Source organism: Microplitis mediator, chromosome 8 (genome assembly GCF_029852145.1).
Source record: "Microplitis mediator isolate UGA2020A chromosome 8, iyMicMedi2.1, whole genome shotgun sequence".
Classification (NCBI taxonomy): Eukaryota; Metazoa; Arthropoda; class Insecta; order Hymenoptera; family Braconidae; genus Microplitis; species Microplitis mediator.
In genome coordinates, this window is record NC_079976.1 from 5,243,832 (window position 1) to 5,269,958 (window position 26,127).

General features: G+C 29.0%; 4 protein-coding genes across 4 annotated transcripts; all 4 read right to left on the bottom strand.

The window, feature by feature from the left end:
* Nucleotide 1: 1 nt before the first annotated feature.
* LOC130673972 (uncharacterized) lies at nucleotides 2-1,069 on the bottom strand. The gene has a single exon (XM_057479207.1). The coding sequence runs from the start codon at nucleotides 1,003-1,005 to the stop codon at nucleotides 214-216; it is 792 nt and encodes a 263-aa protein (XP_057335190.1). The 5' UTR covers nucleotides 1,006-1,069; the 3' UTR covers nucleotides 2-213.
* Nucleotides 1,070-10,124: 9,055 nt separating this feature from the next.
* Nucleotides 10,125-12,010, bottom strand: LOC130673976 (sortilin-related receptor-like). The gene is made up of 4 exons (XM_057479210.1): nucleotides 11,797-12,010; nucleotides 10,772-11,023; nucleotides 10,416-10,664; nucleotides 10,125-10,308 (listed from the first exon to the last, which is right to left on the bottom strand). The coding sequence occupies exons 1-4, from the start codon at nucleotides 11,822-11,824 to the stop codon at nucleotides 10,304-10,306; spliced, it is 534 nt and encodes a 177-aa protein (XP_057335193.1). The 5' UTR covers nucleotides 11,825-12,010; the 3' UTR covers nucleotides 10,125-10,303.
* LOC130673301 (prion-like-(Q/N-rich) domain-bearing protein 25) lies at nucleotides 11,857-15,148 on the bottom strand. Its single transcript, XM_057478274.1, has 8 exons — nucleotides 15,133-15,148; nucleotides 14,801-15,049; nucleotides 14,477-14,725; nucleotides 12,901-13,149; nucleotides 12,443-12,691; nucleotides 12,116-12,364; nucleotides 11,966-12,045; nucleotides 11,857-11,892 (listed from the first exon to the last, which is right to left on the bottom strand). The coding sequence occupies exons 1-8, from the start codon at nucleotides 15,146-15,148 to the stop codon at nucleotides 11,857-11,859; spliced, it is 1,377 nt and encodes a 458-aa protein (XP_057334257.1).
* Nucleotides 15,149-17,655: 2,507 nt separating this feature from the next.
* On the bottom strand, nucleotides 17,656-22,111 carry LOC130673969 (aminopeptidase N-like). Its single transcript, XM_057479200.1, has 9 exons — nucleotides 21,671-22,111; nucleotides 21,424-21,601; nucleotides 20,450-20,570; nucleotides 20,273-20,354; nucleotides 19,709-20,046; nucleotides 19,339-19,622; nucleotides 18,791-18,981; nucleotides 18,417-18,713; nucleotides 17,656-18,337 (listed from the first exon to the last, which is right to left on the bottom strand). Exons 1-9 carry the CDS (start codon nucleotides 21,916-21,918, stop codon nucleotides 18,220-18,222), a joined length of 1,857 nt encoding a protein of 618 aa, XP_057335183.1. The 5' UTR covers nucleotides 21,919-22,111; the 3' UTR covers nucleotides 17,656-18,219.
* Between the last annotated feature and the right edge of the window lie 4,016 nt (nucleotides 22,112-26,127).

Genomic DNA, 26,127 nt, shown 5'->3' on the forward strand with positions numbered 1-26,127 from the left:
TAGGTTTTTTTTGTATAACTGATAAACCACTTGCCCGATTCGTTTAAAAATGTAATCAGTTCTAAGCCTTGGTGAGCTCCCTGAACTCGAAAACAGCGGATAGTTTTGGGGTTGTCTTGCAGGGTCAACCGTTTTTTAAATTTTTTATTTTTTACTTCATTTTTATTTACCGTTGGCTTAATTAATACATACTGTTATAAAATTGTATTTGAATTAATGTTCCTTCCAAAAATTGAATGCGTAACAAACACCATAGTAAAAATTATAATCTGTTAGTAAAGTGGGATCAGTCGTTGCCGGAATATATGATTTTAGCATATTTTTAAAACCTTCCATATCTGTATTCTTTATATCGTTATTGTAAATTCCAGAATTATTCAAATAATTTGATAATAATCTAGCTATACTACCATAAATTTGGAAAAGACTAAAACGATCTCTCGATGGCACAGTTTCTAAATTATATAATTTTGGAATATATTTAATTATAAAATTATGGCATATTGTCTTTATTTCATTATTATCCCTTCTATCGACAACAATTACTTCATATATTACAAGAAATCGAATCATATAGTTACTTAACTCATATTCACCCAAAATTGAGCTCTTTATTTTTGAATGTATTTCTGGAAATGCGTGAGTTTCGAACCACGTAATCAATTTATTGACTATATCTAGATATTTCTGATCATTGTGTATTGCATAATATTGTAATAATTTAATGCTGAATTCGCATAATTCAATATATTTTGTATAGTCAGTCGTATACCACCCCGCATAATTTTTATTCAGTCCTGTTTCAACATTAACCCTTAATTCTTCAAAAATCCTTTTTTCGTCGGATGTAATGTAACGATAATTACTTATTATTACTTTTTTAATCAAATTTATCACTCGCTCATCATAGCTTGCAAAGTTATTATTATAATACAAATAGCATACGATATTGCTCACGATTAAAATAAAAATCAATGCAAAACTTATAACACTGTTGTCAGACATATCTTAATTTTGTTGAAAATCAATGATCTAATTTTATTCTGTGATTGAAGATTTATTTTTTAAATTAATTCCTCTTTGTCTATAGGAATAGATGAGCTTACATTAATAAATTATTATTATTCAATGAGTTATTTATTTATTATAATTGCAATTGAATGCAATAATTAGTGTTTCGCAATTGATATTTAATGTCATACTTAAGCAGCTGCAATATATTTTTTATAATTTTCAGAAAATAATAAATTATTATTGTAAAATTGAATCTATCTCAATATTAAACCGACGTTAGTGACGAAGATGACAAGGCGCGATTTTTTTTTACTCAATACCGAGGCTTGAGTCTAGATTTTCTATAGAATTTCTTAGGCGAAGATCCTGACTAAAATTGAAGCGCTCGTTGGCTGTTTAGAGGCCTCAGAGGTATCAATCTTGATGTTTTGAGGTTCTATCTGACCATTTTCAGATGGACGTCCGTGTGTATAGATGTACACTTTTTTTGACCAACGACATCTTTGGAATGAAGCAACCGATTCTAGAGTTCTTGGTTGAAATCGAAAGGTTAAAAACAAATTTTTCTCTAGGTTTTTCGTATAACTCATAAACCACTTGCCCGATTCGCCTCAAAATGTCATCAGTTCTAAGTTTTGGTGAGCTTCTCCGATTGTCTTTAAGAACTTTTGAATTAGTTGATTCGTTTCAAAGATACCGTCGGACAAAAATGATTTTCCTTCGGGGAAATGAATGTTTTGAGGGTCCAACAGTTTTCTAAGCTCGAAGAGCTCAAAAATTTACAAATAATAATATTTTTGAGCTCAGGCAGCTCGAAAAAAACGGGTAGTTTTGGGGTTGACCGTTTGTTAGATTTTTTTTTTAGCGTAATTTTTATACTTACGCAAAACACATGCATTTTGAGACAGTCGTAAAAAATTTGGTTTACATTGACATATATAATCAACGCAGATCGAATTTCTAGCCATGCAATCTTCATTTTTTCGACAATTACCACCTAATGATGGTCGACAAGTTATTTTATTTACTTGAGTGTAATTTAGACCACAAACACATTTATGATCAGCAGAACATTTTGCGTGATTTATTCTACAGTCATCATTACTTAGACAAGATTCATCTAAATGAACTATAGAAAGAAAAAGTAAATCTATATAAGTAATTTTAAAACTTTTCAATTATTTCTCACTGCTAGTTAAAATAGCAGCACATTGCAAAGCTAAGGAAATTGTTATGCGTCAATCACATTGCGCATAACGAAGAAATCTAATAACAAAAACTTAAAATTTACATGAAAAAAGCCTTTACGATCTGACTAATTTTTATATCAATGATATTTACCTGGTATGCATTTCGGCCGGTATTGAGAAGGATTAAACTCTCTACATTTACATTTGTTTGCAATACAAACAGAATAACTGGGTAGACAATCATCTGTTGTCCAGCAAAATCCACCTACAGTAGGTGCACAATGTGTTGAATTAACTTTAAAAGTATTAAATGAACAGCTACAAATCTTTTGTTCCGAACACTTTCCAAACCTAACTTGCTCACAAATTTCATCGTTCTCGCAAGGCGCACCTAACGTATCTTTGATAATATAAAAGGATATGAGTTATGATTGATAATGAACTTAGTAAGGAAAAGAGTACATAGAAAAAAAGTTCAGATACACATACATCTAATTACATTTAATATCTTGAGTCACGAAAATGTTTTGAAAGACAAACCTTTTTGGGAACCAAGTCAAGTCTTCTTGGGCAAAGGAAATTTCTACTTTATCCGAGAAAATTAAGGTTTTCAAAAACATTTTCTTGATTCAAGACTATTCACTTTCAGTCGAGAATTTTTTTTTCTGTGTACTAAATTAGATTAATTTTAAATAAATTTGAAGATTCTTACTAAATATACACTGGATGTTGCCTCGTGGGAAATAGTTATCTTTACATGTACATTCATTATTAATACAAACAGCGTTATCGGTCGCACATATTTCATTTTTCCAACAAAATCCACCTAAAACTGGTGCGCAGATTGTTTCATTCAATTCAACATTATTCATCCTGCAAATACACGTATTTTCTTTTGAACATTTTGAATGCCGTATTTCATCACAATCTGCATCTAATTCGCAAAATTTCCCCAATTGCACTTAAGTAAAACAATATGTATGAGTAGAATTAATTATATTATTTAAAACATTAAATTATTTAATCAGATTATTAATTAGATTACTTTTTCTAATACATCTAAACAAATTGTCTGGTTGGTTATTTTGACAATGGTCATATGGATCACAACATGGACGCGCAATCCTAACATTACACTATTCAAGACAATAAACAAAAGTTATACTTTATTATTTTTCACATATATTGTTAAGAATACTTACTTCGGTATTTCTCAAGGCGCATTGATCATGAAAATTCTCATTATCCATAGAAAATGAATTACCAACTACCATAATCAAAGATAGTGTTACATATAAGATTAATGATGCCATTTGACCTGATATTCTACAAGATGTTTTTCTTTTAAATTTCAATTAAGTGATATTTTCTATAGATATTAATTTTCATCTGTCTAATTTATTTAAGTTTCATATTTTTACAATTGATGACAAATACGGTTTTAAAAAATAGGAATGCAATTCACTATATTAGATAAATCGTCGGAATATTCAAGAATGAAAGTCAATTATTGATTAATTGGTCTAAGAAAAATTCAATTGAATAGTACAAATGAATACGCTCAATTAACTTAGTGGTGAAATCAGTGACTGATGAGTTATATATAGTTGTTTTTTTTTTTGTCAGTGACTATAACTTGTTATTTTCAAGTGTCACGTCATTCATTTAATAATAACTTTTTTTAATGCTTGTGCTATCGAAAAGCAGTAAAAAAATTTTTAATTGATTTTATATTTTTACAAATACTGAAATTCTCATAAAATATATTTATACATAAATACTGCGCAAATTATAAGAACATAGATAATGCTAACTCTCTAGTTTCAAAAAATATCCAAGCTAATTTTCGAACCCTTCCCTTAATTGATAAAATCTAAACGATCAAATTTTTATTATTTCTTTTTCTTGTGACTATTTAATAATAAAAATAAAAATATTTGAATGCTAATTAAACGGTTATTTATCAGCAGCCCATTCGCAGTCCATGAAAAAAGCTATCCTAATAACAGGAATAACTATGCATATAGTCCTACTTCAAACTGTGAAAAACAAAAAAAGAACAAATCAAACTTTATGAGATCAATATCTATGAATATCATTTTTCTTTGATAGTTTTAATTACCTGGTATGCATAGATTACCAGATGCAGGCATAAAATTTTGTTTGCATTTACATTGATAATCAATGCAAGCTGAGTTGCGCACGAAGCATTGGCTATCTTTCCAGCAATAACCATTTAAAAGAGGTGAACACGTTGATCTATCAATTGAAATATTGTTTGAATTGCACCGACATTTTTTATCTCCAGAACATTTATTATGCCATGGATCACCACAATCTGTATCTTCATTACATACATACATATAGTCAACTGAAATGATCATAAAACATTGATTGTTTCCTTAGGACTTGTAAAATGGTTTTCGCGTTTATAATTTTTTTCTCTAGTTATTAGAATACAATTTTAGTCAATCAATTGCTTACATGGTTTACACTGACTAGCTGATACAGAATAAAAATTATGTTTGCATTGACATTTATTTTCAATGCAGATAGAAGAGTTGAAACGGCATTCTTCATTGTTCAAACAATATTGATATAAAAGAGGTGCACATTCGAATTCATTAAATGCATAATAATTCTGCGAACAACCACAGGTAGTATTATTTAAACATACGGAATTTTTTATTGACACATCGCAATCATGATCCTTGTGACATCTACTACCAATCAAAACTAGTGCAAAAAATCAAATTTTGAATATATATTTCTTTATGAATATGCTACAACTAATTCAAAAAATTTATTTTTACCGCGGTCACATCGGTATTTGGTTCTCATAGTAAATCCCTCTGGACATCGGCACTTATTATTTACACAAACAGTATTATAGGAAATACATTCTTCATCTGAATCACAATATTCATCTATAAGAGCTATACATCGATCATCACCGAGAGCAATATAATTTGATTTACAAACGCATTTTTGTTCACTAGAACATTTTGCATATTTAATGCTTTCACAATCATCATCTTTATCACATGATATTTTAAAATGTCCTAATAAATAATAATATTATTAACTGTCAAATAATGGGGGTTTTTCAAAACTATACGCTGGCTATTACCTGTTTTTGATATACATCTATTATTAAACCGTCGTAAATAATCAGAGTCACATTGACATTTATTGTTATTGCAAATTGAATTAAGAGGTGCGCATTGTTGATTGTTTTTACAATATTCACCTAATAGTGGTGCACAAGCTGTTGAATTTAGTATATCATAATTGTCTTTGCAAATACATTGATTTTTCACGCATTTAGAATCCAGTATTTCTTTGCAATCTTCATCAGTACCACAATGCATCAAAAGATGATCTTAATTATCAAGCATAGAATAATCATTAATGTTCATTACTTGAAAATTTGGACTTAAAATAAACAAAATTACACCGCCTACTTTAGTAAATTTATCAACTTACGTGGTATACATTTATCATTAGAATGTGTTATATGATTATTCTTACATATACAAGTATTCGCTGAACAAATAGAATTAAGAGGTGCACATATTATATTTTTTGAACAGTATTGACCTAGTAGCGGCGCACATACTGTGCTATTGTATTCTACATAGTTTGATATACATTCACATTTTTTGTTCACAGAACAATTACTATACAGTATACCCAAACAATCATCATCATCTTCACAGTTTATGCCTAATTTAGCTAGAAATTCATTAAAAAGAAGTAGTCATAAGTACTTAATATTATCGAAACTCAGGTTTAAACTTACAGAGTTCACATAAATATACCGATCGCTTCGAAAACTGAGGCTTGCATTGACATTTATTCATAACACAAGTTGAATTAATAGCTATACAATCTTTATCATTATAACAAAATTCATCGAACGGGGATGTACAGGTTCTTCCGTCGAATCTAGTGTAATTTTTATCACAAATACATACATGATCAGTCGAACATCTTGCATTTTGTATTTGATCGCAATCAGCATTATTTTCGCAAGGTTCATTCAAATAAACTATAATTCATCAAAATTAAAAATATATGCGTATAAAAGAAGACCGGGATTAAATTTTTTAGATCTTGTAAAAAAAATTCTATTGACTGTTATCAGATATAAGGTACCCGCGGGTAATAAGGCCTGTCGGGTAATAAGGCCTGAGTGACAGAAATGATATTTAAAATAACCGCCTCCGCTAAAGGCTACTCTAGTAGAAGGGTTTTTTATAGAGATGTTACGACAAGTTTATAGAGTCCCGATACCACGTTTCTTGTCTTCTATATTTCATCATCCGTCATATGATGTCGTAGCGCAGAAGAAATTATAAGAAACGATCTAGTCTTCGGTATTTAAAAAAGTATTGTTGCTAAATTAATTAATACCAATTTTATTAAGTATAATTAAACTATTCCAGTTTGTTTAACCTTTCGGCCTTATTACCCTACCTTAGTAAAACAAGGCCTATTCGTATGGTTTTTGTAAGAGTTTAATTTTTTGTTTTTTTGTGGTATAAATTGCCAGTACTTCATTACATTTTATGGCTAATGTATTGAAATAAAGATTAATAATACATTTCGACAATTAAATGCAATATTTTCGATTCTATTCAAAATCTCCCTTATTACCCGCCGGTACCTTAATAATTATAAACTATTACAGTAAATAAATTGGATACAAATATTATTCGATCTATGCATTTCATATGAGATACAAAAAACATGGTAGTTAATAATAATATTTCTTATTACTGATAACGATACTTACGGGGAATACATCGGGAAGAGCGGTACATATACCGAGGTTTACATTGGCATATATTATCAATGCACAGAGAATAATTCACTTTACATGAGTCATTCGATGAACAGTAAATGTTAATAAGCGGAATACATGTCCCAAGTTTTTTAAAAGAGTATTCATCACAAGTACATTCATACAGAGAGCATATTGAATGTGGCATCCACTGACTACATTGTTGATCTACTAAACAAGGCATGTTTAAGTGAACTAAAATTAAAAAATATTCATGGATGAATTGCAATAAACTTAATCTTTTTATCTACTTTAAAATAATTTAAAAATTGAATAACTGCACTCTCTACAATCGAATTAGTGAAAATCACGCGGCAGTCACTATTTGGCAGTGAATAGTCACTTATTGCCAGTGAAAAGAATACCACTATTTAAATTAATGATATACTATTTACTAGTAAACAGTGAATTGCCACTATTTTCACTATTTCAAATTTAAGAGAGCAGATATGCATCAAAAACAGGGATCTTTGAAACTATTTGTTCCCTTTTCAATCTGAATCATTTACCTGGTATGCACCGATTACTAGATTGAGAAATGTGATAATCTTGACATTTGCAACTGTTATTAACACAAATAGAATTTTCAGGTAGACAATCATCGGTTGTCCAGCAAAACCCGTTTATAAGTGATGCACAATGCATTGAATCAACTTCAGAAGTATTTGATGAACAGCTACAAACTTTATGCTCCGAACATTTTGCAAACCTAACTTGTTCACAATTATCATCGCTTTCACAAGGCGCACCCAAAAGATCTTTGATAATGTGAACAGTTAAGGTTGATAATAAATTCATTAAGACCACTATATTAGTTTTACTTTAAATTATTTATAAGACACTTACTAAATATGCATTGATCATTTAATCTTCGATAATTAAAATTACATTGACATTCATTATTAATACAAATAGCGTTGTCGGTCGCACATAATTCATTTTTCCAACAAAATCCACCTAAAACTGGTGCGCAGGTCGTTTCATTAAATTCAATATTATTTGTCCTGCAGACACACTTTCTATCTTCTGAACATTTTGAATGCCATATTTCATCACATTCATCATCCCGTGCACAGTACTTTCCTAATCCGCCTAAAATACATTAATATCATTGGTTAACATTTTCTGTGTTAATCACATAATTTTAATGCATGTTATTTATAATAAATCATTAATTGATACTTCTTTGAATGCATCTATATAAATTGTCTGGTTCAGTTTGATTGCAACCGTCTTTTTTATCACAGCATGGACGCGCAGTACCGGGAATACACTATTTAAGACAATAAATAAAATTGCTACTTAATTGATTTTTACATTTATTATTGTTTATATTACTTACTAAAGTATTCCTAGATGCGCACTGTTCATAGAGATTTTCAGTGTTTATGAGTAAAGGATCAACAATTACCACAATCGAAGACAATATTCCACTTAAGATTAACCATAATTTTGCGGCTGTCATTACTCTGAAATTTTTATTGTAATATACAATAATTGATTTTCAACTATCATCGATATATTTTCTTAGGACCTTTCAATCATACTAACTATTTTCGATACATATGACGAAACTGGAAATTTGCTGTATGCTTGTAACGGCTCGCTTTGCTCATGCGAGAAAAATGTAGATACTCGTTCTTGTTGACAATGTGTCATAACCCAAGATGAGTGTTGACAGTACAAGTGGACCTGATTTTTTATTTTAAATATATGTATCGAACAATAGTTTTTATGACGACCGTCTCAAAAGTTTAATTGAAAGGATTTCGATCATTACTATAACAACATTAAAACTTTTAGAACCGTTTGATAGAAAAAAGTCTATTAATACAATACTTTTTAAAGAATAAAATAATGTTGTTCAGGTCAACGAATTCGATCCGTGGTAAGTTGATGGAAAAATTTAAACGAATATTTGTTTCATCTTTTTACATTATTTTTTTGTAAGCTTAATTTATTTTCGTCGTAAAATTATCAAATTATTTAATCTAAATTATATTATTCTAGGCAACAACTCAGACTATACTTACGTACACGTATTTAAAAAGAATTCTGCATCAACGAAGTCACAGTTTACAAAATGTTCAATATTGTGTAAAGTATTTTTCACTAAAATTTTATAAAATATTTTATTTTTTCTACTGGTTCGCAGTAATTTCTTTGTTATTGATAGTATAAAAAAACCCACAATAATACAAATAGATTTATATTTATATAAAAATTATCAGGACAATAATAAAGTAGTAATAAAATTTTTTTTACTACACTGTAAAAAGAGCGGTGTTAAAAATGGACTCATTTTAATTCCGTCCGGTGTTAAAAGAAAATTACACCGGTGTAGGAGGAGTAATTCACCGGTGTCAAATATACCGGTGTAAAAGCGGAGTGAAATCGGTGTAAAAGCGAGGTAACCGGCGTAAAAGCAGGGTAAACTGCGTCCGCTTGGAGTAATAACTTTCAAGATTATAAGACACAAAAAATGTCAGTTTTTTATGAAAATTAATAAAAAATATCATTTATTAACAACTATAGTGATCGAGTAAGTAAAAATATTCACAAAGTAAAATATTTTAACACCGGTACAGAATATTTACACCGGCGGCGGCGTTATTTTTACACCGCATTCGATGTTGAAATTTAACACCGCCGATTTTAACACCTGCACCGCTTGGACTTACCCCGGTGATTTTTTACAGTGCAGCTCTCACTCTTCCAAAAGTTAATATGAAAATAATCAAAAAATTCTTATTAAGCTTGAGTTCAAAATCTAAGTCCATATTTTGAATACACGGAAGATTTTGACCTTGTTAGTACGATTTGCTGTAACGAGAAAATAAAACTTTGAAAAAAAAAAATTATTTCTTCAAATATTTTAAAGATCTTATTTATGGTACCGATCGAACCTTGGAACTTCTAACTTAATTTTAAAGATATAATTTAAGATTTAAATATATAATTATCTTTTGTCAAATAAATTGATAGACTTATTCCAATAGTTTTAATGTACAATAAATACATAGAATAACAACATATTGTATACAAAATATTTTGTAGATTTTTTTTTTTGTCGACTTTTTTTAAGAACAAACATTCTAAATATGACGTTTTCGGCAGTTGAAGAGTCCATAAAATATAATAATATGAATGTGGTAATGTAATTGTGGCGATTCATAATTATTTGAAAATTCGCAGTATAGGGATAAGTCAATATTTAAGTGACTATGAGTAATCGTAAATGAATAATACCACATCAAACTGCAAAAAATAAAAAAGTTTAATAAAAGATGTTCAGCAAAAAATTTTGTTTTACTTAAATTACAAAGATTAACATTCACATATAATTTTGATAGAGCTATGATTACCTGAAATACATAAATTATTAGAAACAGGTGTGAAATCGCGTTGGCATTTACATTTGAAATCGTCACAGAATGAATTTTTAACGACACATTGGTGATTGATCCAACAATAACCGTTCAAGAGCGGCAAACATGTTGATTTGTTTATTGAAATATTATTGGAATTACAAACACATTTTTTATCTGCAGAACATTTATTGTGCCACGGATCCCCACAATCTGAATGTTCATTACAACTATACAAGAAATCGACTAAAATGGTAAACATTTTATGAATCCAACAAACGCAGAAAAACAATCGTCGTCTATCTTTATTAAGATTTCTAAAAATTTAATATTAACTACTCAAGTATACTCACATGATACGCACTGACTGCTTGATACAGACCGAAAATTATTATTGCATTGGCATTTATTTTCAACACAGCTAGAAGAATTAAACCGGCATTCATCATTGTTCAAACAATAATCATGTAATGGTGATACACATTCGAATTCGTTCAATGCATGAAAATTTTGACGACAAACGCATATTTTATCTTTTGAACATACGGATTTTTTTATTGCTACCTCACAATCATAATCCCTCTGACAGACGTCACCAAGTGAAACTATTTAAAAAATATAATAAAAAAGTTTGGAGACTCCAAAAGTGCACGTCTCAACGCTCATTTTATGACAAAAATAATCATTAATCATTAATCAGTTACTCAATATTCAAGCAAATACTCCGTAAAAGTATTAAATAAAATAAAAAAAAAAGTTTGTTTCAAATTTTTCCGCGAATAGTATTTATATTTCCGCGACTTAAGCCCATGTGTGGCCAAAGATTGAACTATTTTTTAATTTATATATATATATATATATATATATATATATATATATATATATATATATATATATAGATATAGATATACAAGAAAGACTGTTCACTGTTAATGAATTTATTCATTTTTCAATTAAATTACATTGAATAAGACGGTAATTTAAAATAGGCTATTACTCAGAATGATACTAAAGCGAATGAAAAAAAAATTGACTCAAAAAGTGAAGTTTTTTGGGCGTTATCGTGACCACATATATCATCCGCACATACAGACAACCCGACGTCCACCGAAATATTTTTTCAAAACGGTTTTTTATTTACTATCTAGCAAAAATAGTGTTTTTTAAAGTATCTACTGTCATAAAAAAGTGTTGTTGTTGTAAAAAGCAATTTAAGCCGAGATAATTGCTTGACTTCAAGAGAGTGAGAGTAAAGCACAACTCACGCTTCGCATTGAGACGTGCAATACAAGTAGCTTTGAATAAAGTCAAGATTTGAATTTCAAATGTTGTTTTCTCACTACATAAACTATAATTAATTTTAAAAAATTCTATTTACCACGATCACATCGGTATTTGGTTCTCATAGTAAATCTCTCTGGACATCGGCACTTATTATTTACACAAACAGTATTATAGGAAATACAATCTTCATCTAAATCACAATATTCATCTATAAGCGCTATACATCGATCATCACCGAGAGCAATATAATTTGATTTACAAACGCATTTTTGTTCACTAGAACATTTTGCAAATTTAATGTCTTTACAATCATCATCTTTATCACATGATACTTCAAAATATCCTATAGTCAATTGTTATATTATTAATCATTAAACAATAAAAGAATCCTTACACAATACTACGGTCATTACCTGTCTTTGATATACATCTATTATTATATTTTTTATAGTCATCGCTGCATTGACACGTATTATGGATACAAATTGAATTGTCGGGTGCGCACTGTTGATTGTTTTCACAGTATTCACCTAATAGTGGTGCGCAAGTCGTTGTATTCAGTACGTCGTGATTGTCTTTGCAAACACAATTATATTTTACGCATTTTGTGTTCGATAATTTTTTACAATCTTCATTATTTTCACAATACATATAAAGATGATCTAAATTATCGAATATACGATAGTTACTAGTATTAATCAATTATTAATCAATCGATTCGATATACTTCTTCAACTTACGTGGTATACATTTATCAATGGAATTCCTTATATAACCATCATCACATATACATATATTATCTGAACAAATAGAATTAAGAGGTGCACATAGTCCATCGTCTGAACAATATCTGCCTAGTAATGGCGCACATGCTGTGGTATTATATTCCACATAAGTTGACATGCATTCACATCTTTCGTTTTCAGAGCATTTACTATACAATATTTTTTCACAATCATTATCATATTTACACGACATTCCTAGTTGTGCTGTAAAATAATAAAAAGACGTAAAAACTAGTTACGATTATTCAATTTTTTTTGTTTATGTGAAAGCCGACAATTTCTAATCGAATGAAATTTTTTCTGAACGAGAATTAATTAATATGATCGTAGAATAGTTTTTAGTTAATGGAAACTCCTGAGCAAATCAATTTACTCAAATAGTAGGTTATTCGAATTGATTTTCCGTTACTTACGTAATTGGCAGAGTTTATTAGAATGCCTCAAAAAATTTGGTTTGCACTGACATTCATTTTTTATACAAATCGAATTGACAGCTAAACAATCTGTATCTTCAGAACAGAATCCATCGAGTACTGGACTGCAGGTTTTTCCATTAATGTCAATGTAATTTTCATCACACACACATTTTTCATCAGCTGAGCATATTGCATGTTGTATATGATTGCAATCACTATTATTAATGCAATGTTTATTCAAATAAACTATAATAAATTGAAAAAAAACGTATATACATAAGGTAAGAGAACCAGTACCCGATCAGGGGACTAGTACCCGATCAGGGGACTAGTACCCGATCAATCATGTATTTGGATGCCTAGATTTACTAAATCTTACTAAATATAGATATACAAAAATATGGAGTGATCGGGCACGAGGTCTTTTACTTTATATCAAAAGCTTGGAATTATTTTTATACTGCTTGTGAAAAAATTTTATTATTTAATCGGAAACAATAACACCGGCACACAAAAAAAATAAGTTCTCTGTACTTTTGACGGGGCCGATTTATTCCCATGTATTTTGACCCGCTGAATCCGAATCCGAGGTCCGTTTAACCCGTACACCCTCAGATTTTTAGAAAACTTTAAAAAACCTCAAAAATACACAAAAATCGACCGTTTTTTAAATTTATAAATTTTTTTAACCCTAACTAAGCATGATTTTTATGTATTTCGGTCCTCCACATACTAACCTGAAGTTTATTTAAAACATTAGCCATTTAAAGTCTGAGTAAATTCCAAAAAAACCCCAAAAAATTGCAAAAAAGCAAAAAAATTCTTAGTATTGTGATGAAAAAAATTTTAAAGGGCTAAATAAATAATTATTTTCATGTATGTTTATCTGTCACATATAATTCTCGAACATCCATGGCTCAGACATCTCTAAAATTTTAAATAAATGGCAAAAATTCCCAAAAAATCGAAAAAAATAAAATTTGGTATAACAAAAATCATTTTTTAAATCGAAATAAATAAAAGAAATCATATTGTTCGATCTGTGATATATATATATATATAAAATATTTTGGCCTAAAACATAAAACAATTTTAATATGCTTCAAAAAATTTTTTTCATCACAACACTAAGAATTTTTTTGCTTTTTTGCAATTTTTTGGGGTTTTTTGGAATTTACTCAGACTTTAAATGGCTAATGTTTTAAATAAACTTTAGGTTAGTATGTGGAGGACCGAAATACATAAAAATCATGCTTAGTTAGGGTTAAAAAAATTTATAAATTAAAAAAACGGTCGATTTTTGTGTATTTTTGAGGTTTTTCAAAGTTTTCTAAAAATCTGAGGGTGTACGGGTTAAACGGACCTCGGATTCAGATTCAGCGGGTCAAAATACATGGGAATAAACTGGTCCCGTCAAAAGTACAGAGAACTTATTTTTTTTTGTGTGCCGGTGTAATTATACGATATGGATTTATAAAGTGGGAGAAAAATCTATTAATTATCAAAAGGACTTGAAAAAAATAAATTTATTTTATTAGTAAATGCATTTTGCTTTGGTAACAAATATACTTACTTGGAACACAGATAAGATATCTAAACTCAAACAAAGGCTTACATTGGCAAATATTATTAATACAAACAGAGTTATTCAATTCACATGAGCCATCGCTCGAACACGAATTGTTAGTACTCAATGCACATTCTGTACCACTTTTTTCAAAATAATTTTTGTCACAAATGCAGCCTTTAGTTTCAGAACATATCGAATTGGCGAACAAACTACTACATTGCATATCATCCGTACAAGATATGTTCAAATGAGCTGAAAATTTTTGAGAAATATTTACATTTATCATTATTTACTTAGAATTATAATTCAGAAATAAATTATATTTACCCGGTATGCATTGATTATCAGATTCACGTATATATAACTGCTTGCATTGACATTTGTTATGAACACAGATAGAATCACGAGTCAAACAATCATCTGTTGTCCAGCAAAATCCGCCTATAACAGGTGAACAATGTGCCAAATTCACAGCAGCAGTATTTGAAGCACATTTACAGACTTTTTCCTCTGAGCATCTCGCAAACCTAACTTGTTTACAATTTTCATCTTTTTCACAGTGTGAGCCCAGTGTATCTTTGATAAAGTAAAATAAATTAGGCCATTTTTAGAAATAAACTCAGCAAGGTTATGATTATTGTTTTGAATAACTGTAACACGAGCTAATAAATTCATCAGATACAAAATGCAGTTGTTTGATCTTCAATGTTTCTAAATAATCATTTTCAGTAACAATAATTGGAACCCGCGAAAGAACAAATTCAAATATTTAAAAAATATTTCCGGCGGGAGGAATAGTCTAGTAGCTAACAATCAAACCATTAATTGGAATTATTAAGTAAGCTCTTAGCTAATATAACGTATTAGTCTATATAATAAGTATTGAATTTGATTCGATTATATTTTTTACAATATGAAGTAATCAATTAGATATTTTAATTTTTTTAACTCATGAATTTATAAATTCAAAGACACTCACTAAATATACATCGATCGTTGGATCGAGAATGATAATTTTCCTCACATTGACATTCACTGTCAATGCAAACAGCATTATTTGTCACGCACCATTCATTTTTCCAACAAAATCCACCTAATATTGGTGCACAGGTTGTTTCGTCTACTGCAATATTTTCTTTCCTGCAAATACACTTTTTTTCTTTTGAGCATTTTGAATGACGTATTTCCAAACAATCGTCATCTCGATTACAAAAATTTCCCAATCGTACTAAATTATAACAGTATCAATAATCAGAATTTTTAATGTTATTTGAAAATACACATGTGACAATAAATAATTACTTGTAACTTCCTTTTCAATGCATCGATATATATTTTCTGGTTGAGTTTGTTTACAAACATCTTTTCGATCACAGCATGAACGGGTTATATTGTGATTACACTATTCGCGAGAGTCAAAACAGATTAATTTCATCTCTACTTAATTATTTTTATGTATCTATTATCTACATATTGTACAGAATACTTACTAGAGAATTTCTAAAAGCACAATCATGATCATAATCATCAAAGCTTAATGAAAAAGTATTAACAATAACTGTTAATGAAAATAATATACCATTGATGATAAAAAATTTTACTTCGTTAGACATTTTTTTGAAATTTCAATTTCCAAATTCTAGCTGTTGAAATTTAAAAAAAAAAAAGTGAGAAGATTGGATTCGGTTGACAATCAAGTTATCACTAAATTTCGTTGTCGACATTCATATGAACATGTTTGACTATTGTATATCTTTTAAATGAGTTGACCGATTTAAATTGACCGTGAATAAATTTTCCGATAATATTATAGGAAAATGGCGGTATAATTTAAAAAATTGCATAAATGTATAATTGTTTTTTTATTTTAGTATATATTTACGTTTTACTGTTTACAGTTGAATTAGATCAAATTATACATAAAATTATTATTAATTAATTCGTCATTACCAAAGAAGTCAACGATTTTAAATTACCATCAGTTAGTAGATGTTTTTTATTAAAAGCACTCATGTATTCAAATTCTTTATTAGAACCAATTAAATGAATAATTAATTATAAAAAAATTTATTAAGAAAAAAGATTTATTATTATATAGCTTAAGTGTTTTACCTTGGTACTCTTTTTTAAATTCTTACTGTTTTATTAACCGACTTTAAATCAATGCCACAACGTATCAATATGATCATGTTATTTATACACGACGAATATATAAGTTCATTAGAGCCATTAAATAAAAATAACTGACTATTTTTTCCAGTAATTTTTAAACTTAGAAGACGTGAAAACAACGTTATTTAGATAAGAAATTTATAAATAATGTTTTAATATTACCGGAAAGTGGATATAAAGATATATCATATTAAATTGATATAAAAATTAAAGAATAGAACAAATCTTCGTTTATTCGATTACTTTTTCAATTTTTTATACAGAAAAAACTTGAATTTTTTTTTATTCCCGTTAAAAAAATTGAAAATTTTCAAAAAATATGAGTTACTATTTTTAGTCTGGTTTTCAAAAATCGAATTTTTATCAAGTGTTGACGTTTCAAGGGCCCAGAAAGTGACTGAAAATTTTTAACATGATATCAAAATGCATGTATGTATGTATGTATGTATGTATGTATGTATGTATATATGTATGTATGTATGTATGTATGTATAGACACACATACACAGTACACAGTAAGAAATATTTTGCGGATATCACTATGCCAGTATGGGCGTGAACGCCATACTGTATGGTATCGAAGGTTTTTATAGGTTATAAAATTGTATGCATAGACGATTCAACCATTGCGGGAATAGTAACATTGGCAATAGTTGGCGTGGACGCCGCAATGTCAGTATGGCCGTCAGGCCCAGACTGCGTTGCCGTATCCACAATGCTTCTGGTCGATAAACCTAGTCTAACGACATCTATATAGTTTTGGTGGTAATACGTTAGTATACATTGATTGACACGCCAGCAATTATGGCGGGAAAAATTAGTAGCAATGTGCCCTCGGCATTGTAGTATGGGTCTCAGGGCCATGCTGTTTTGCCGTGCCTGCTATGCATACGTGTGAGCAATACAATAGCTCCAGTACTATACAGTATAGTAAATAACGCCATACTTCTGGGACTTGTTACAATACTGTTTTGGGATATTTCACATACTATTTTAGTATCTGTCTCGAAACCATACCAGCATGGTATTGAACGCCATGCATTTCTTACCGTGTATGTATTATGAACTAAAATTTCATTCGACCCCGAAAACACTATTGTTTGAGAGAGTATGCATCTATGTTTCGGGTTATTCCACCAAGTCAACCGTTTTCTTGTTTATTCATTTTTTTTTTCTTTTAGATGAAATATTTTCAAACAATTAGTAATAAGTGATTGGATTATGAAGGAAATTAGGACATCCTTATCACAATTTTGTTTTCAGAACCACCAATGCCTTATGCTAAAATTTATTTTTAAATATACGATAAACTAAATTACAAATTTCTGAGCGACTTTTATAGTTTTAAGAATAACGTACTAAAAAAAAATACTCTGTCACATTAAAATTAATATTTATACCGTATTGTTGAAATTATTTGACGTCAAAAATTCTTCCAAGAGATGAAACTGTGCATTGACTTCTTTGACCTGATTTTGAGTAGTTACCAAATACTTAGCAACTTTTTTGCTTGAAATAGTACTGTGACTGTTTTCAAAAATTTTTTTCAACTAAATAAAAAAAAAAGGAATAGATTAATTTTTCTTCATACATTTTAAGTCATTGCTTGCCTTATCAAACTGATATTCTGTTTTCATATGATTTGCTTGATTAATAGCAACTTCTCTGTCATCATATCGATAATTCTTAAAACTAAAAAGAGTTATTTATTAATAATAACTTTTCTTATTTTAGGGACTTGACATATGTAAAAAATATTGTTTTAACTCACTGACTACTTGCTAATTTATTTGAGTCAATCAGGTCTAAAAGAACATCAACTCCTATGTCATTTTTTCGGAAGATAATTTGAAATTTCGACTTGGAACTTTCTAATCGTCCCCATGTGTCATTTATATTTGACATTGTAAAATTTTTTAGTATTTCATCATTTGACGTGCATGATAGCGCTATCACAATATCAGCATCTCCATTACTCAAATATTTTTGTAATAATTTATTCCAAATATCCTGATCTGCATGACGAATTCCACCACAAAGAATTTCTTGCTTCAGTTCCGCCGGGATCCTAACAATAATTATCTATTAAATAAGACAGTACAATAATATTTCGTTATTTTCATATTTTTGAATATATAAACTAACGGATTTTCTTCTGAATCTTCAAGCCATTTTTGTAATTTATCAAGTGTATAATTTTTACACAAATTTGAACCAAATTTGCATGTCCATTTCATTAATAGTTTTCTAGCAAGTTTTTTTGATAAATTATTAGTGGGAGTTTCATCTGAAATAAGTCTTTTTTCTATATTCTCTGTTTGCTTTAAAACATATCTCTGTAAATAAATTTAAATATCACGTTACTAATTCTAAAAGGACATATTTTTATACGCCCTTTGGCTCTTACATTTTATTTTTCAAATTTTCAACTCCAAAATAAGTCTGGTTGCGTAACAGTTTAACCAAAGACAAAATAACTGCGACTTAATAACCGCCCTTTTATCACGGTTTTTGTGTGTTTTGTCGTTGGTTATTTTGTCATTCGGTTATTTTGTCTCGGTTATTTAAGCGTGACACCAAAATCAAAATATAAGTCCTTTTAGAATAAGCGACGCGATATAGTATATTAATTTAAAAAAAAAGTGATGGTAAATATTTTCATTTCTAGACATAGTGTGTACTTGTTTCATTACCTTAAAATTGTCATAATATTCCGAATTTTTTAAACGAGAAAATTCATGCAAGCGACAAATTTGTCTCCAAAAAGCAATCCAAGGAATGTAATCAATTTCTTGGTTAATGTATCCGATTAATTTCAGTGGTATACTATAATTGAGATATCCAAATTCTGCCAACGTAAAAGCATCGTCAATTAATTGAGCACGATTGAGCACATGAATTTTATTATAATTTTCAGATTTCAAGTAATTAATTATTAAATTCCAATTTTTCTCATCATAGTTTACATGATAAATTCCTACAAAATTTTGTATAAAATAACTAATATTTGACTCGATATACTCGATATCGACAGCGTTATAATCAAATAAACAATTACAATACCAAATCTTTGTTTATTGCATATAAGCCATTTATCATTCTGCGGCGCTAAGATTTCTAAAGAAGCCAAACTCGGATCAAACCAATAAGTGACTCTGGTATCAAGAAAATCAGGATTATCTTCAGTTGCACAATTTATCGGAATCCAATATCTATCTGATGAAGTTTCTGTTCGATTTATTAAGAATGTCATCTGAGTAAAAAGAGCTTGTTGAGTTGTATAATTTCTACTAATTGTAAGAATGGGATAATTTGTTTTATTTAGCCAATCTTTTAACGCTTTCTCAAAATTTCCATTTTCATCACCGTATGCTTTAATCAACTCATCACTAAGATCTGATCTAAATTACAGAAAATTGCTATTAGATTAGACTAAACAAAGTTTGTTATAAATGAATACTAATATATGATGCTACTAAATTAGAACGCGATTTTGACAATAAGTGCGCATTATCATAAACCATTAGCGAGTGATTACAATTTTAATATTGGGATCAACGCATGCCATTATTTAGCGTTTTCTTTCTTATTATCACAGAAAACGTATTCTTTAAGATTACAACATACCCATTCTGTAAATAACTCTGTAATGCACTTTTATATTTTCGCTCTCCAAGAATATATCTAATCATCCTTATTAAAAATTCATCTATAAACGAAACAGGATGATTTAATTTTTTACGTGATATTTTAAAACCAACTGACCACTTAATATTGCTAATTAGTAAATATAAAAAATCTTACATTTATAATGACTTACTGCATAGGTCTCTGTTTCATAGATATTGTAATAATTGTCATATTCAAACGGATGACTGTGCTCGTTCAAGAAAATAATATCCATCATACGCCATGATTTTTCAACCTATAATACATGTATGTAAAAATTTTAAAAGCGAAATATTTTAAGCAGACTAGACATAACCGTATAGTATATTGTGTGGCAAAGCATGAAACAAAACGATTTCAGATCGGAGCTGGCATTACATACGCGAAATTCTAAACCGTAATGATTTTTTTTCCTTTTGCCAAACGATAAATTTTTTATATCGACTGCATTAAAGTCCGAGTTCAATTTGCTGGAACCCGTCGAAATGAGCCAATTTAAGAATAGTAAAGCATAGGTAAATTTAATAGTAAGCTTGGATAGTTAGAATGACACATGATTATCCTGATAAAGTTTACATACGTCGTTTTCAGCAGAAAATCGCATAACTCCACATTTTTAGAGAAATACTTTTTTGCATTTTCCGTTGGCAATTGTTGTAATCCACATTTTTGATGTTTAGTTTACATTTTGTTTCAAATTTTTAAGTCATTAAAAGTGAACGAAAACCGCCTAATTCCAACAACAAATTTTAGGGAAAACCGATACATGCAAAAATTAAGATAGGAAATATTTTTTCCATGCACATTTTTTTTTTGAAGTTGAAATTACTTTTGTTACTGTTCTTTAGTTCTCCTGCATAATCTACAAAAATGAAGTTAGGCCGTTTTTTTATTGAAAACGACGACATAACAAATGTAATTGAAATGGAGGTAAAATTAAGTCAAAAACTCATACAATAGGCAGAAATAAGGCTTTCTTTTATTTCTAAGGATGAAATTAACAATTTTCCACTTACTTATTCATAATATTTTAAAATTAGCTTGTTCCCACCTTGAACAGGCATCAACTTTCATAGTTTTAATGCTTATTGCATGAAAAGCTTTCTTACCTTATCAATCATGAAGTCTTTCAAATACTGTTCAAAATCATACTTTGAGAGATTTTCTTTGTTATGATTATAATCCATTGATTTCATCAGCCATTGGTCAATGTACAACCGTGTTATGTGATTGAAAATTTTTTCTTTATTTTCAATCGTTATATTATTTGCATAAATATAATTTTGGCTAGAAATTAAATTAAAATTAATATGTGATAAGTATTATAAGAAAATTAACCAAGAAAGTCAATCTTACTTAATAATAACGAGTCCTCCGGGTCGCAATTCGACGGGAGAGATATTAGGAACTGCAACGAAATTTATTTTTTGCCATCCAGCACTTATATATGTAAGGTCTGTTAGATTTTCTATAACGCGTAATGCCCTAACTGCGAAATCTACTATATATTTAGCACGATCTTTGTTATTTTTTGTGGTCCATACTCGTATAATTTCATCTTTTTCGTCTGACAAATATTCAAAGTCTCCTGCAATCATGGCCATACTATGCGGATTCAAATTTATTATTATTTCACTGGAATTATTTTCTCCACTAGATATTGTTTGAAATTCATGATTTAATAATGTAATATAATTTTGAGTTTGCGCAATCGAAATATTGAATGAATAAGTTGATTCATAGTTCAAACAACCATAACACGGTGAAATTTGAAATTCACTTGGTCTAAAAGAATAAGTCCATACTATTTGTCTGAAATTAATCATTTGTTTCAATTATTTCAAATCAATTAATTCTTAATAACATAGAAAAAAAAAATTTTAATATTACAAACTTTTTTTGTCCATAAACATCTGTATAGAAGCTGCTATTGAAATTATTATAATTATCTATATTTTGATATTCAAAGTATAATGAATAGTTTCCTTTGATCACAGATTTAGAAAATCGAAGTATCAAACTACGGTCAATTCTATTTAAATGGCAAGAGTAAGTGTTATTTTCATTCTTCAAGACGACTTTATCAATTTTATTATAATTATCAGAGTTTAAAAGTATTGAATTGCAATTTTCTTTGATTCTCAACTCTATATTTACTTGACCGTTTAGAATAAATTTGTTGTCTTCTAATTGAGGTTTAAGTCTAATTTTGTGATAAATCGGTACATCATTGTAAACAGAACAAAAATTATCATTTGAATGCAATGAATTCGCTGAAGCTTTTGATAATGAAAACCAATTTCCATTGATAAGAATTTGAATGTAAAATATCATCCATATTATATTAAAATTCCACATTTCAACCTATAGTAAAAAAAAATAGATTATTTGAAATACAAGTATAGGGGAGGGTGGGGCAGAGCGGCCCCCCTAAGCCAATTATTATTTTTTGTGGCTTTCAACCATAAGATCACTTTACTTTTGTCCTATTTCGAACAAATTTATGGACATTTTGCCAAAATTCTGAAAAAAAAGAATTTTTTTTTTGTGGGGCAGAGCGGCCCCCCTCCAAAAAGTGATAAAAAAATATTTTTTTTCGTTTTTTTTTTTTTAAATTGTTTTCATCATTAAGAATGTATTTCTTTCTCTTGACAACTATTTTTGGTTTCATGTTACTCGAAACAAATTTTTTAAAGTGTAATAAATCGTTCACTCTCGATTACCTTAATTACTAATTGTTATTTAATAAAAAAAAAAATCAATTTTATAGTTTTACTTTATTTCAAAAATTTATCAACTAAAAAAAAACATTTTATTTTTATAAATTTTTAGTGACCAAATTTGCCTCTTACATAGAGAAACGGCCGAAAAATATGAAGAAATAATTTTTTCGGAAGTTTCGGCTGGTCCATTTTGCCCCAGGTGTTATGCGTAAGGCTAGAAATGTGGAATTATACTAATTTTTTTTTAATTTGACGATAAAAATATGAAAAAATTACTTTTTCAAAATTTTGGGCTTGTCCATTTTGCCCCAAATGTCATGCGTAGGGGTAAAAATGCGCAAACATATCGGATTTATAGTAATTAGTCGAAAAAAAAAAAATTTTTTTTTTGATCAAAATTTCAGGAGGACCGCTCTGCCCCACCCTCCCCCAATTAGTTATACCTTTAATTAAAAAAAGTAAAATTTTAGTTTTAAGAAAATGAGTATAAAATTTCTTTAAATTTTTTTATCGCGATCAGAAGCATACCAGCAGTATATAGAAGTGAGGGAGTAAATATCCGTGTGCGTGTATGCACGCATGTTTATATAAATATAAGTGGATACATAACTGCTGGCAAACCGAGACATTAGTTGCATTCAAAACATTCTCTAATATTTCATCTCAAGATTTATAACATATTTAACTCTAGTGAGCTCTGGAGATACGAGTTGAGATAACGCGGCATATACCCTTGTTCGGAGATTTATGAATGGTGAGAAAGTTAAGTCCAGGGAAGTCAGGTAAAGAGGTAGAGAGAAATACGCTGTTGTCACTATTGTGCGGACATTAGGTAACTTGGTCGGTGCTTCATCATCGATGATACGAGATCCCACGAAAATAGTAAAAAAATATAATAAATGTTTTTTTTTTCATCCGTTTAACATTTTTCACTTTTAATTAAATATAATTTACCGAATTATCTTTTACCATTAATAAAATTACTTAATTATTTGAATGAAATACTACAATGATTGTACTGTCGAATTTTGATAAACTTTGTATGGATTGTTTTTAAAAGTAAATAACAAATTGTTTAAATAATGAAAATAAACAAATTTTAACACAAACTTTTAGATAAAATATATGACTTAAAAAAAATAAATAAGTGAATGAAAAAAAAATTTTATCGGTATCGAGATAAATATGAATTTTTTTCCAGTCCGAATTCACTTCGTCACTTAGACTTCCGAAGTTTAAAAAAACATTCCGCGTATGAAGTAAAAAAGGAACTTTTTTCTTAACGAAGTGATTTTAAAGTGACCGGGATTTAATTTAAATCCGCATTTTTTTTATGTGTAAATAAACTCTTCCGGAGTGAATTTCACTCCCAAAAGATTAAATAAATAAAAAATCAACTACTCCGGAATTAATCCGCGTTTACTCCACAATTTTTTTACAGTCTAGTACTTAAAAGAAACCATTCAAATAAAAATATCCACAAGTCGTTAGACTGTAAAAAATTTCCGGAACACTACGTGATGAAGTGGATTTGATTTGGAATAAAAAGTGTATTTATAAAGATAATATATTTGATGATAAAAAAAGTAAACATCCAAAAATAATTATAAAACAGTTATTAAGTCTCACCAATAGATCAAAGTCTTTAGATTAGTTGTTAATAGAGTTACTGAAGTTGTAGATAATGAATTTGTTGGCTTCTATGAAGACCGTCAACTAAATTTTACAGAACAATTTTCTCTTTATAAGCCTAAAATCGTTCTAGAATTGATTGACAGGAAGGGGAACAAAGTTTCAGATAAATCCAAACTTGAAAACAATAATTACATACTAGAAAAACATATGAGTTTGTCGTTCGACCTATCGTTTTTTTAGATGTTTTTTAATGACATATTGATCTTTGACATGAAGTAGTAGAGTGTATCTATATTTTTGGATAAATACTTACAATATAAAAGGGTCATGCTATAAATATGTTGTTAAATATAAAATTATGACGTACTTTTCATTTTTATCTATTTAACTTGTGTGACCTTTCTTAATTACAAATATTTTTGTTTATTCGTATATATCTATAAGCCCCATTAATAAATCCACATTCGTATAATTACGTAATAACTAACCCAGCTCATTAGCTTTAATATAATTGAAAGTATATTTATAGAAAAACGTAACTTTTATTTTTATTTTTATTTTAAATATTTACACTCTAAAGAAAAACGGTGTATCCGCGCTATTCCGGTGTTAAATTTAACCCCAAAAACGCTGTTGGAATAATAACACTGGTAGTGGTGTTAAATTTAACCCGGAAGACGGTATTCAAATAACACCTGTAGCGATGTTGAAATTTTTCCCGGTGTTACGCGGTGTTGAAAAAAAAGTTTTTTTATTTTTGAAGTGTTAGAAAGTCGAATTGTATTTAAAATACAAAAAAAAATTTTATTGTTTTAAAAATTTACGATACGACAAATTTACAAATTTATGGAGAAATCTAAATAATATTTTTCCTCAATAACATGTTAATGTTATTCTATAGAATATATGGGAAACACATTTCTATGATTTAAATTTAAGTCTCTTTGCAAACTAAATCAGCAAGACAAATAAAATTAAATTATCATCTTAAAAATAATCATTACCTCATGAAAAATGACAGAGTTATAATAAAAATAATTTTCATATTGTTCGTAAAGATTTAGTTTGGTAAGTGATCAAAAGCTTATAGAATTTTTCAGTTTACTTCTTATGTACACCGTGTTAACATAAACCCATTTTAACACCGGTTTTTAATTAGCGTATATTTATTGAAGTTAAATTATAAATATTTGTTTCTTATATGAGTGATCATTTTTTTTTTTTTTTAAGAAAATGGCGATCACCAAAGTTAAGTAGCATCGAGCATGATTACTACTTGGTTGGGTGACCACTTAGCTACGCGTCGGGTTCGAACGAAGGTCTCTGACCGTTAGGCGCGGGATGAAGATCCAGTGATCGGTAAAATGGGAATTTTATATCGATCACTGGAGCTTCACCCAAACCGAAACTGTACTGGCAATGGTTTTCTCTGTGGTTTTCCTACGCCACTGCACC